The sequence below is a fragment of the Marmota monax genome, unplaced genomic scaffold (genome assembly GCF_021218885.2).
Source record: "Marmota monax isolate L192 unplaced genomic scaffold, Marmota_monax_Labrador192_F-V1.1 WCK01_AAM20220418_F8-fsc00038, whole genome shotgun sequence".
NCBI lineage: Eukaryota > Metazoa > Chordata > Mammalia > Rodentia > Sciuridae > Marmota > Marmota monax.
Genome location: NW_026692498.1, coordinates 5,584,925 through 5,597,635, shown reverse-complemented (window position 1 = coordinate 5,597,635; position 12,711 = coordinate 5,584,925). Strand labels below are relative to the sequence as shown.

General features: G+C 56.8%; 1 protein-coding gene across 4 annotated transcripts; it reads right to left on the bottom strand.

Moving 5' to 3' along the window:
* Positions 1-1,685: 1,685 nt before the first annotated feature.
* Clcf1 (cardiotrophin like cytokine factor 1) lies at positions 1,686-10,692 on the bottom strand. 4 transcript variants are annotated; one of them, XM_046445104.2, is made up of 3 exons: positions 10,543-10,692; positions 4,877-5,043; positions 1,686-3,052 (listed from the first exon to the last, which is right to left on the bottom strand). In XM_046445104.2, the coding sequence occupies exons 1-3, from the start codon at positions 10,556-10,558 to the stop codon at positions 2,558-2,560; spliced, it is 678 nt and encodes a 225-aa protein (XP_046301060.1). In that variant the 5' UTR covers positions 10,559-10,692; the 3' UTR covers positions 1,686-2,557. The 4 variants fall into 4 exon arrangements, with proteins under 4 accessions (XP_046301060.1, XP_046301062.1, XP_046301061.1 ...); XM_046445106.2 differs by lacking the exon at positions 10,543-10,692 and adding an exon at positions 6,620-9,608; XM_046445105.2 differs by lacking the exon at positions 10,543-10,692 and adding an exon at positions 7,416-9,608.
* Positions 10,693-12,711: the final 2,019 nt, after the last annotated feature.

Below are 12,711 nucleotides of genomic sequence, written 5' to 3'. Positions count from 1 at the left end.
TCTCCTTCAAACTCTTCTCTCAACTTCTAAAACACTCCTGAACACTCTTTAAAATCAGTTGAAATCAAATTATTAAGGATTTAGCCAGGTATGGGGGCTCCTGCCTGTGATCCTAGCAACTTGGGAGGCTGAGGCTGGAACATCACAAGTTTGAGGCCAGCATCAGCAACATGGAGAGACCCTGACTCAAAAAGAAAAGGACTGAGGATGTAGCTCAGTGGTAAAGCATCTCTGGGTACAATATCCAGTACCAAAAGAAAAGAAAAAAAATGAAATCGGCAGGATGGTAGGATGTGAGTTCTCTGGGGATGGGACACCCACCTCTCTCTCCGTCTGCCTCAAAGCCCTGACTTACTGCTTTGCACATTGCAGCTGCAGCACATTGGTTTTTCTGTATGGGGACAGAATGGCACAGATCCCCTCTTCTGTCTTTGTAGGCTGGGGACAGGGCCTGCAAGTGCCCCGGCCATGCATAGGCAGGTGTCATTGCCCGTAGAGATAGAACATGTTTCACATGCACCAGTTGGCATCCAGTAGAGGCTGGCTGGCCCACTAGCAGGTCCAGTAGCTCCTGCACCAGCATTCTGACCTCGCTTTTCTTTGGTGGCTCATGCAATTATGGGAACCTCCTCCTCTGTGTTGCGAATGAGTGCTTTTGTCCCTTACTATTTCAAGGAAGCTAAACTTTCCTTCCCAAGTAGATTGCAAGTTCTATAACAGCAGGAGCCAAGTTAGGTCTTCAAATTCTTTTGGCTTTCTTTTATCAGGACAGTGAAAGGCAGATAATTAGAGCTTTAAAAATTTGTCAGCTGATGGACATTACCAATTTCCTTGCTTAACACACTGTTTCCAGGAGGCCCTTATGAAATATCCGTGTATTACCTGGAAGCAATTAACCCATTAGTTTACCCAGTGGCTCTTAACTAAAGGGTCATGGCATAGTGACATATCTCACATAATCTAATTTCTACAATTGCTGCTGCTACAACCTTTATTCTTTGTTACCCTTTCTAACAATCTCATAAAATATTTAACTATTACCATTTTATAGATGGAGACCAGAGACAGAAAGCTTTTATTTATCTAAAGTCATTCAGCTGGCAGGCTGTGAAATGGAGTTAACATAGTTTAACCCTTGAATAGCATCTGTCCCATTTTCCCTCAGTTCAATAGAAGTTTTCTTTCCCACAATATGAGAAAGGAACAGAGTCACAGCTGAAAGTTGTGAATTGGCCATAGTCCATCACTCTCTCAAGGAGATAAAGGGTGTTGAGGTGAGGGCCCCATCAGACAGCCACTGGCAGGGGTCCTGGGGACTGAATGCCCAAGGGTGACTGGGGAGAACCCCAGAGGGGCAGATGTATAGCTGTGCTCATCAAGTGCAGGAGGGGCCAGAGGGGAGACATGCACAAAGCATGTCCAGAGGGAAAGCAGACTGGGCAAAGGCAGAAGGACAAAAAGCAAAAAGCGATAGTTCTCTAGGAGCACCAAGACACCACAGAGCTGGGAGCAGGAGGAGACAGACCCAAGTTGTGTGTCTTTGCCCTGGAGCTAGAGGGAAGAAAGTCACCTCCTCAAGCCCCACGTACCTCCACTGGGAAAAGGGGACAATGGGAGCCAGGGTAGGTGGGGCCCAGAGAGCCCACAGTGTGCCCCAGGAGGACCAGGAAAGCAAAAAGACTGAGTTCTGGGGCAAGCATTTTATTTGTTAATACAAGAATAGAAATTCTGCAATAAATATAATCTAATAAATAACATTTCCAAATAAATAAATATTAATACCACAAACTTAGAGTCATGAGTGGGTAGGGCTGGGGGGCAGGGCCTGGGGAGCTGTCCCCATTCCCTGCAATGCTACTGCAATGTAAACTTTCAGGAAACCCTGTGGCTGTGGCCGTGGCCGCCCTCCCAGCCTGGGCAACCACAGACACCCTGGGAAAGGGCAGAGAGGAGGCAACGTGATGCCGGCAGGGAAACTCGAGGCGAGGTCCTGACGTTCAGCCACCTTATGCCACTGATTACCTGGGTGACTACCCCTCTTTCGGTATTACCTCTTCTGGTTTTTAGGCCACCTCCAGTGCAGACCCCACCCCTTCCATTTTTCATTCCATCTCTTCTTGTTTAGACGTGTCGCCTTTCTGTTTCCTGAACTGAATGTGGAGTTATGGGGTGGGAGAGGCTTCACTCCAGAAAGGCACATGCTACAGTGGCCCCTACTCCTGCCTTCAAATGAGGGGCTGGAGGGCACTGGCAGGTGATGGCAGCAAGCAATAGGTGGTGAGAGCCTTTGCCCTCACTTGAGCCATTCAGCTCCCTTGAACATAACCTCCATGGAAACAGGATGGCCCCTGACACATTTCTTCTCCGGACCCATAGGACTCGCGGAGCTGGGCAGAGGTCAGGACGTACCACACCCCCACCCAAGGCCTGGAGGACCAGAGATCCCACCATCTGTCTCCTGGCTCAACAAGTGTTGGCATACAGGTTTCTCTTACCCAGAGTGGGAGCAGAGCTTGAAGGGGCAGAGGGGAAAAGAGGAGGTGGTAAGGGTCAGAGATCAGAAGCCATGGGCCTCCAGGTGCAGGGTGACTGCAGCTGCTGGAGGCTGCATCTTCTTCTTAAGCCGGTTGAAGTCCTTGGCTGAGCGCCACAGCCAGGTCTGCAGCTCCTTCAGCAGCCAGAAGTCGTCCATCTTCTGGAGGAAGTCGCTGTGGGCAGGGCCAGGGGCCCAGGTGGGCTCAGTCCCCGGCAGAGGCTGGGGCAGTGGGTAGCCCAGAGAGGCCATGACGCCTGCGATGCTGCCCAGCAGGCCCTGGAGGCTGGTACAGAAGTGGGCCAGGCTGCGGCGCAGCTCTGCTGTGGCAGCCTGACGGTTGAGGCCACGCAAGTAACACAGGAGGTGGCTGTAGGCCTCGTAGTTCTGGGTCAACCGCAATTTGTCATTGAGGCTTCGCCACACTTCCAAGTTGACAGTGGCCCTGGGCAGAGTCTCTGCCCCCAGCCGAGGTGGGTTGAAGTCAGGCTCGTTGAAGGGGGGCCCCAGGTAGTTCAGCTGTGGAAAGGAGAGGGCGATGGGGAAGGAGGCGAGCGGAGCAGGGGAGCACCGCCCCCATAGTCTCTCTCTCCTGTTCCCTGACACTGGCCCTGTCTCCATACTAGTCCTTGCTGTTCATGGGCATCCCCTAAGTTTCTTCAACGGGAATGTCATCTGCATGGAGGTAACAGCTGAAGCAGTGGGGTGATGAACTCTTCTACAAAGAGAGGTAGAAAGAGAAAACCACGCAGGCGCCACTCAGGAAGGACGTGCTGATCAGCTGAGAGGGCCGACCTCGGGAGAGTGCCACCACAGGGCAGGGAGAGAGGAAGAAGAGCCGCGAGGAGCCAGGAGGCCAGGCTGCAGAGGCAGAGTTGGCCAGGAGAGTGCAGAGGCCAAGGAGAGGAGTTCAAGAAGGCAGCAGTGTTCCGCAGAGCGGCTGCAAAACAGCAAGGAGAGAGAGCCTTAGAGAGTGCCGCTGGGTTTGGCGAGAAGAAGATGCCTGACGACCTGGAGAGAACTGTTGCCGCGGCCTGGAAGCCAGATTGCAGGGGGTTAAGGAGTGAGTGGGTGGAGAGGAAGTGGAGGCAGAGGGTGTAGACCACTCCTTCGAGAAATTTGGCAGGGGAAGCCAGGAGAGAAAAAGGGTCGGGAATTAGAGGAGGTAGCAGAGCCCAGCAAAGGTTTTCTACACAGGGAAACTGGAGAGAGCTGAGCCAAGGTTGAAGGCAGAGGGACTGCTGGCATCAGAGCTCCTCTTTGACGTTCCTGTTCCCCCCAGCCTAAGGAATAGGGGACAGAAGGGTACTCACCAGTGCCCCAAGGCAGGGTTCAGTTGCTAGGAACAGGGCTACAGAAGGAAGAAACTGAGGCAGTCTCTAGAGGGGACAGGAAAGGCATGGAAGGCAGTATAGTCTAGGGAAGAGGGCAAAGCCCTTGCCAACCCTCTGGGGAATGGCCTGGGGCCCAGGGAAGGGGATGCAGGAGATATGTAACTGGGAGGGAAAGAGAGAAGAGGGGCGAGGCCTGGGATAGGCAAGGGCCCAGGGGGAGGTTCACACGCTGACAAGCACAGAGACAAACTAATTTCCTCGGTGTATCCTGGGGCTGGAGCCAGCTCCCCCGCCACCCTCCTCCCTTTTCCTTCCCTGGCTCCAGAGTAGGGTCTGGGATGTGGAAGAGGAACACGGGAAGAGGGGGCTGGTTCCCCATGGTCCCCGGCTCCTCCAACTCTCCTTCCTTCTCTCCTGGGCTCTCTGAACACCTCTGGACCACCCCAAAGTCCTTACAGCATAATTGCCCTCCACACCCTGAACTCCCTGCCATTACTGGCCTGGGTTCTCTGCAACCCCTTTCTCCCATGATCCCCCTAGGAGGCCTGGCTAGGATGGGAGAGGCAGACAGAGGGAGGCCCATGGGTCCAGAGCAGCAGGGCCCCAGGTCTGGGGGCTGAAGAGAGTTTAAACACAGGCATGGGAGGTGGGGCCCCTCCATCCCCACCCAGCCCCGCCCGTGCAAGAGACACCACAACACGGTGTAAACAGAGGAGACTTCCCCGGCCCCCAGGGGAAGGCGGGCAGCTGGGCTGGCAGCCAGTGGGGCAATGGGCCAAGGCGGGTGCAAGGCCTGCCCACATGCCTAGTCCTGGGGCCAGGGATGGGGAGGGGGGGCACCTAAGAGGGAAGGGCAGGAGATAGGCCAACTAGGGAGACTGCTTGGAGCCAAAGGGCCCCTCCTCATCACCCCGTCACTCAACAGGACCCCGCCACTATCAGCTCTCTTCCCCCAACTCCTCTGCTCACTCCTCGCCCAATTGCCCAGACTCCTAAGCTGGATACTCACGTAGGTCCCAGCCAAGGTGCGGAGTTGGTGCTCCAGATAGCGGGTGAGGTCATAAGTTTTCTGGATGGAGGGGCCGGGCCCTGGGTCTCCTGTGCGATTGAGAGCTGGCACTGCAGGGAGGTGCCAGAGCACCGTGCACAGGCAAGCTAACATCCCCCACGAGTCCCCTGTGGACAGGATGGGCAAGAAGCATGAGGGTGGGCCAAGCCCAAGTGTGGAGGCAGCTGGCAGTCCCTCAGGTGTCTATCCCCACCCTAGGCTGGGAGCAGGATTGAAGTGAGACACCAGATGGGATGAAGGATGGGCAAGGGACGTGTACGTGAGGACAAGTACTTGGCATTTGCACGTCTATCAGTAGATATTTGAGAGTATATCTGTATCAGCTGAGGAAGTCTTAGGCAGTGTGTGACTGTGTGCATGCCAACGTGTGTGTATGTGCGTGGTGGGCTGGACCAAGCTTAGGTGCTCCAGGCCAGTGTGCTAGGGTTCCAGTTGCACCTTATCCTCCTCTCCGAGTCCCCTGGTCCCCTTGCAGCTTGAAGGGAACTGAGGGGTGGCAAATGGCACATGTCAGCACTGCAAGCCATCGTCAGCCAGGCCTGCTAGAAGAGTGAGAAGGCAGAGGTAGGGTGACACCACCATGGTCAGGCTGAAGGACACAAGGCTGACTTAATGCAGTCAGTGGTGGGTGTATTAGGATATGGTTCCTGGGTGTGGGGTGTTAGGATGAAGTTAAATTGAGGGAGATTTAGCATCCATCCCCTTTAGGACAAGTGGCAGTGTGGGGGTCTGCCCATTCTTGTCTAGGGTGTTGGAGGTGGAACACAAAGGGGAGAGGTATGTATTTGATGAGTGGGGTTGTCAGCTGAAGATGCTAGAAGTTTAGAATGCCAGTCCAGAGGCCTGGGATCTGTACTGTGAAGAGGGCTGGTCGCTTTTGGGAAAACTTGATTTTCCAAGCTTTTAGGTGAGGTCCAAGCTCAGGACTCAGTGTGCATCTGAGCTAGGACGGGGGCGGAATATAATTGGTTTGGGCTGGAGTAGGTTTAAAGACTAGGTTACTTTTAATGCTTCAGATTAGTTTAGACTTGGGATTTGGTTGATTGAGTGTGGTTGAGGTTTGAGTCCAGCAGTGGGATGTGGTTAGGTTTGGGCAGGCAGATGGTTAGCTGGGGCTAAGGTTTATGAATTTGTTGATTTAGATGTCAGATGGGGCAACACTTGGCATGTCACAAAGGGTAGGTCTCGTTTGGGTTTTAAGCTTGGATAGGTATGAGGTCAAGTTGTTTCTTTTCTCTAGTTTATATTTTATACTTCCAATTTTTTCTATAATGACATGTTTCTTTGATAGAAATAAGTTGGATAGGTTTAACAATTTGACTGCAGTCAGGATAGGGTTTGGAGTTAGGAAAGAATGAAGACTAGATTAGGTTTAGACATTAGTTATAATAACTGGGTCTTTTAGCCCTTAGAGGGGGTTACTATCAAGGATGTTATAAAGTGTCTCAGAGAGTACAGGGGACAGGTGGGGACTTTTGCAGTGGCCCAGCCAGTCAGTATGGACTCTATCATATGCTTGAATGGCTGGCTTTACTGATGGGTCGTCGGAGTAGGGGTGCCTCCTATCCACAGGGACTGCTCTTTTGAGTAAAGGACTCCTGGTGTGAGGGTACCTGTGCATGTGCCCACTGTACTTTAGGACAGAGAGCAGGGTGGGGCACCAACTCCACTTTCCTCTCCTACCTGTAGCTTGAATGCACCTTCCCCAGTCCTTCTTCCCATTTAGCTCTTGTCTGGCCTGATTCCTTCCTAGTCTTTCATCTTCATATCTCAAGAAGACTCCAGGCCCTTCTCTGCACAAAGCCCTGGGCAGTCCTCAGCCCAGATCTCTGGCTGAGTCCCTTCCAGAACCCTATGAGTTAGTTCTGGAGATTTTGGAGATTGAAGACCTGCTGAGAGGGACAGTGGCCCTTCCGTCTTGAGGTAGCTTTCAGGATGACGAATCTGGCCTTGCTTGAAGTTATTGGCAATGCCAAAGTTCCACTGACGTAGGAATTGCCTCAACGGCCAGAGTTCTGGGACTGGGCTGCCCCGGTGGCAGAGAAGTGGTGAGAAGCCCTGGGCCTGTTTCTTCCTCCCTTCTTGGGCCTTGAGGGACATCCCTGTGGGGACCAGCTCCCTATACAAGGACAGCAGGGGGAGAAGCCTTTGGATAAACAAGAGCTAAGTCATCTGGGCAGAAAAACGGCTCATGAAATTAAACAGACAGGGCCGGTGTTTCCAGGAATATTTCAGTTCTGAGGTAACTCTGTCACTGCAGGCTGGGGGCTGGGGGGACAGGGGAGAACAGAAGGAGCTGACTGACCAGGCCAGAGAGAAGTAGAAAAGAAGGAAGGAGTCTCAGGAATCAGGAGGCCTGGAGAGGAGAAAGGCAGGTGAAGTTCAGGGTTCTGCCTCCTACTGTGACACCTTGCACACTGGGCAAGATGTGCCCATATCTCAGGCAGCAAAGCAGAAAATTGCCTGACGCAGAGAATACCTGAGTTCATTGTGAATACTGGAGCCCAGAGCAGCTCCGGCTCCCCTGTGTTCCTGGGTGGCAGTATCCAATGAGTCTCTGGAGCCCCCACCTACCCTCCTCTCTGGCTCAGAGTGTACAGGTGAACCCCACCATGGGGCCATATCTTGGCCCCCTCCCCCAGTCCTACCCCCACTGCCGGCCTCTGCTCTGCCTCTGGCTGCTGCCCACTGATTGTTTACATCCCGTCTTCTCCTTGTGTTTATAAATCCGGCTGAGCACGTGAGGAGCTAATGAGTGCAGCTCACGTTTCCTGCTGCAGCCCCCCCATCCTGGCCCCCTCCGGGGCCAGCCCCTAATTCCATCCAGATCCCTGGGCCCTGGGAACGAGGCCCCCCTCATGAACACACACACTGTCAGCCCACGCAAGCGCAGGGCCATCCCGACACACTGCACAGGCACACCACAGTGTACTTGTATTCAGCCAGCTGTCCCTCGCTCCCTGGCTTATGCCCCAGGCTAACAGTACTTAGTGGCAGGGATGTCCAGGGTGGTTGGGTGGAGACTGCACCTGGAATTGGTGAATAAGAGCTGTAAGCTCTAAACGTTGATGTCGGGAGGCTTTGGAGAGTTCCAGAACTCTACATGAGGAAAGGCCCTGTCCTCATGCCAGACCAGAAACAAAACTGAGTGATCTTGGGGGGGGGTCTGTTTTGGGAAATGGGGGCGGGGGAAGGGGTAGAGTAGCCTAGGAGGTAGTGTGTACACAGTGGCGTGAGATCCATGCACAGGACTAGGAAACTGCCCTGGAGGCTGCCTCCTGACCTGCCTGCACAGGGCAAAGCCCACAGAAACCTAGCTTTCTCCATCTTCTGAGCTGGCTGCCCTCTTCCTGGTTCCCTTTCTCCTGGGCCGCTGAGAAGTGGCAGGGTGAGTGAGGACACAGGGGTCTGGAACTCAGGAGACCTAGCTTTGCCATGAACCATCTGGTGACCATAGGCTTGCACAAGGATGTGGCACTGTGCATGCTAAAGGTCCTCCCAGCTGGAACATGGGGCTCCATCTCTGCTGTCCTCTCCAACATCCCCTCGTGTCCTTCTCTTCCAGTCCAAATGACAGAAAAAGCCAAGGTCCAGGGAAAGAAACAGGGCGGGCAGGCTGCTGCCTTTTGAAGTAAGGCACCAAGACAGGAACTGGGCTTTGGTTGGAGGGAGAGGCTACCTGACTGCCGCAAGAGGGCCCTGGGTGTGCTCAGGGAGAGTCAGAGTGAAGTGTGTGTGTGTGTGTGTGTGGGGGGGGGGGGCTGAGAAGCCAGCTGAAACCAGAGGGGGAAGAAGTGAAGCAAATAGTCCAGGGCAAGTGTGTGGGTGAGCTGGAAAGGGTGTTGTTATCAAGAGGGTGCAGGAGGGTTTGGGAGGGGCCAGAGAGCAGCAGGAGCCAGGGTGTGAACCAGCAGGTGGGATTGTGGGCAGGAATGTGAAGTGTCAGGAATCAGTAGCTGGTAGTGTAGGGGTAGTGTACACCAGTGTGAATGGGACAGGAGTGCACGTCTGTGGTGGAGGGGAGGAGATATTGCTCCAGTTAGTAGACATTTCTGGGCTGCCCAGTGACAGTTGCTGCCATCTCTTGCCAGTTTCCTCCTCTGGCTGAATGTGTGGCTCCAGGGCAGCCAGTGTATCTGGTCTGTTAGAATATGAACCTGTGTCCCATCGGAGGGGCATTGAAAGCCCAGAGATGTCCCTGGATCAGAGTCCCAGGGAGAGGTGTCCCCTGCTCTCACCCTCAGCCTCTCTCTAAGGCTCAGACTTCCCCTGCCATGCCCCCACCGCCTGTCTCCCCTTCCTCTACTGGCAGCCCCTTCCCAATCCTGGGCCCTGAACAGGACACAGGAGGTCCTCTGGGATTGGAGATCTGTAGGGAGGACTCCTGGAGCTCAGTATGGAGCTGCTGGAAAAGAATGCAGGAGGGTAGAAATGAGGGGACTCTGGCAAGGCCATGCAAACCTAGGATTTGCTTCGAGGGGCAGGGCCAGGGAACTGTGCGGCGGTGGCCGCTCGCTGGCCCTCCCTCCTCGGGGGTGACCTCTCCTTCCCGGACCCCTCCCGGAGGCGGTGGTGCCTTCCCCTTGTGTGGCCCCGGCGCCCCCGGCCCCGCCCCCTGCCCGCTCCCGCCCGGTGGCTCTCCACCCGGCGGCGGGGGCGGGGGCGGGGTCCCGGGCGCCCGGCTCCGGGGCTCGGCCCCGGCCGCTGCCCTTTCCCGCGCGTCAACTCCCTGCCCTGCCCGCTCTCCTTCCGCCGGCCGCCGGGCGAGCGGCCGCTGCCGACAGAGCCCGTGGCTGCCGGACCGGTGACGGACTTTTTCCTGCTGGGTCCAGCCGGGCTGCGCCCGCCCCCCCCCCCCCCGCAGTAATCACTCCCAGGCCGGCGGGCCGAGGCTCGCTGCCGCCAGCCAACCAGCCGCCTGGCCCCTACCTGCCGCCGGCTCCGGGGCCGTGGGCAGCGTGGAGGGCTGCGGCCGCGCAGCGCGCAGCAAGGAAGCCGCGAATCCCGCGGCCCGGCCCGCTCGGCCCGGCCCAGCCAGGCTTGCTCTGCCCTCCGCCCTCCGCTCCTCTCGCCCGCCCGCCTTCCCTCCCGCCCGCCTTCCCCTCCCGGCGGTCCGGGGAGGGAGAGCGGCCCGGCCCGAGGTGTCGGCCTCCCCTCGCCTCCCGCCGGCCCGGCCTCGAGCTCCCCTGCCTCGCCCTCCCTCTTCCTCTCCCCGGCCCCCTCCCCTCGCGCCGCGTCTCCCCCCGCAGCCTCGCTGCTCGCCTCGGACTCGCTCGCCCCGACTTTTGCGCGGGGCTCTCGGTCCGCGGGTTCCGTGGGACCCCGCCTCTCTGGGGCTCCAGGTTACCGCCTCCCCAGGTCTGCGGGTCGTCCGGGCTCCCCGTCGCGCTCCCCGCCACCTCCTGCCCGGCCGACCGGACTCCAGGAATGCCGCGTCCCCGCCCGGCCCCTCTCGAGGGCGCCCAGCCGTGCCTCCCCCGGCCCGAGCCCTGCTCCCCGGCCGGGCCCCGGCGTGGGGCTCCCGGGGGGCGGGAGGAGGACGGGAACCGGATCTCGCGGCGGCGGGGCGGGGGCGGGGGCCGGGGCCTCGGACGCCTGGCTCCTACCTGCTCGGAGGTCCATGGGGCTGGGGGCCGGGCCGGCCGGGCGCGGCTCCTCTCCCTGAGGCTGGCGGAGTGGGAGGGCGAGCCGCGGCTCCGGCGAAGCTTTAATAATCCCATCCGCCAGGCCCACTCGCAGGTTTTTTTCGCTCGGTTTCGGATTTTTTTTTTTTTTTTTTCGGTGTGGGACATTCTGCAAACTTTTTTTTTTTTTTTTTCTGACGTGTAAAGCTGTAACCACAAATTGTAGCAGCCCTCCCCGGGGTGGGGGGAGGCGGGGGAGGAGGGAAGGGAGGGCTTCTGGGGCTCCTCTCCCTCCCACAACACTGAGGGGGGGTGAGGTGAGGCGAGGCTGCGGCGGTACCACCCTGGGCCTCCTGGGGGAGGGGGCTGGGAGGGCATCGGTCCGTCTGCAGACACCGAGAACCAGGGGCGGGAGCCTGTCTCGATGTGGGCTTCTCCCTCGGACTCCGCCTGGGGACGCCTGCCCCCTGCCTCCTGCCCTGTTTGGGTTCCCTGCGCCCACCCTACCTCTGCCTCCTCATCTCTAACTTTCCCTCCCCCTTCCCCTTGAGTAAATGCAATGACACATTCTCCCAAATGCCAGCGAACTGGCCTCAAAGCAAGTGATGGTGTTTTTCCTGCTGCCCTTTGTCTGGGCTGACCGCCCCCCTTGCCTATTGTCCCGCTGCTTGTCCCATTTCCAAAAGCTGGAGCTCTGTGAGGCGCCAGAGGCTGGGGCAGGTGACTAACCAGCTCACAATGCCCCCTGAGGGGGAGGAAGGGGGCAGGAGGGCCCACTGCCCAGCTTCTCTCTTTAGTTCACAAGGTTCTTCATTCTTCTTCCCAGTGACCAGGGAGAGGGCACATGGGTGGGGGATTTGTAATTCATTAATCAGCACGAGGCACCGGACCAGTTTCAACACCAGAGGCTTCGCTGGTGACTCAGCGAGAATGCGAAGATCCAAGGCCACGGACAGAGCGAGCATCCCGATTGTAAAACACTTCCCCATTGAGACATTTGGCACCCTCCTTCCTTTGGGGTTTTGGGTTCTTGGTTTTTCCGGTGGTGAGGTAGGTTTGGCTGGGGAGTGCTCTCCCTCCTTCCTCCCCTCCGGTCTGGGTTGGGACTTTGCTGGGCTGGAGACCTCGGGGACCCATAAGACCAAACCCTCCCAAGAGGGTCTCTCTTCCTCCCCCTTCCTCCCTCTCCAAACTGTTGCCAGGAAGAGTGACCTTGTGCAGAGGAAACAGCTGTCATCTGGGGCTTGTACACAGCCCCACTTTGTGATTTGTCTTGGGGGACAGTCATTGGGTCCTCAAGCCTTGGGTGTCCTAGAAGCAGCATACCACCAATTAAATCATTTGGTAATAAGTTGCTCTGTTGTACCTGTTGTTTCAAAGGGGGAGAGGCGGATGGCAGCAGACCTGGAAGGTAATGCTCCCTCTGGAGTGACACCATACCTTCATCCCCTACTCCTGCCTATGCCCCTAAGAGGGTACTCTGCCAGTCCACCACAGCCCCTCCAGCCTGTGGGTCAGAGTAGGCATCATGGTCATGGCCAGTTCCCAGGACAGCTCTTCTCTTTTCTGTACTGGAGAACTGGGTGGGGGGGTGGGGGGGTGGGGAAGAAGTTTGTTTTCAATTACCTCACTGGAGTGGGACAGACTTTGTTGTTGGGTTGTTCTCTTTTTTTCCCCCTCTCTCTCTCTTTCTCTCCTTTCTTTCATTCTCTCTTCCTCTTTTTTTTTTTTTTTTTTCCTAAACAAGGAGAAAAAGAGCTGAGAATAGAGAGCTGGCCTGGGGTGGGGGTAGGGGACTTTCTGGAGCATTGGTAGCAGCTCTGATGAAAAGCGCCTTGGAGGGGCCCTTGTGAAAGTGCTCAAGGCCTCCTCCCCCACCTTCTCCCCACCCCCAGCAGCCAGGACTCTGGAGTTTCAATGACATTCTTGGCCTAGGAGCCCAACAAATCTTTTGATGCCCATGCCCAAGGTCAAGAAGGCATATGCCCACCGGTGACTGGTTCCCAGGCTGCAGGGAGGTCCCCCGAGAGAGGGAGCTAAGTAGGAAAGGGGAGAGGGCGAGGGTGACCAGGAGCAGCTTGGGCCCGCTCCCCTCCGCTGAGCAACTCCACAGCTTGCCCCTGGTGGAGAGGCTGTGCAGACAATGTGGTT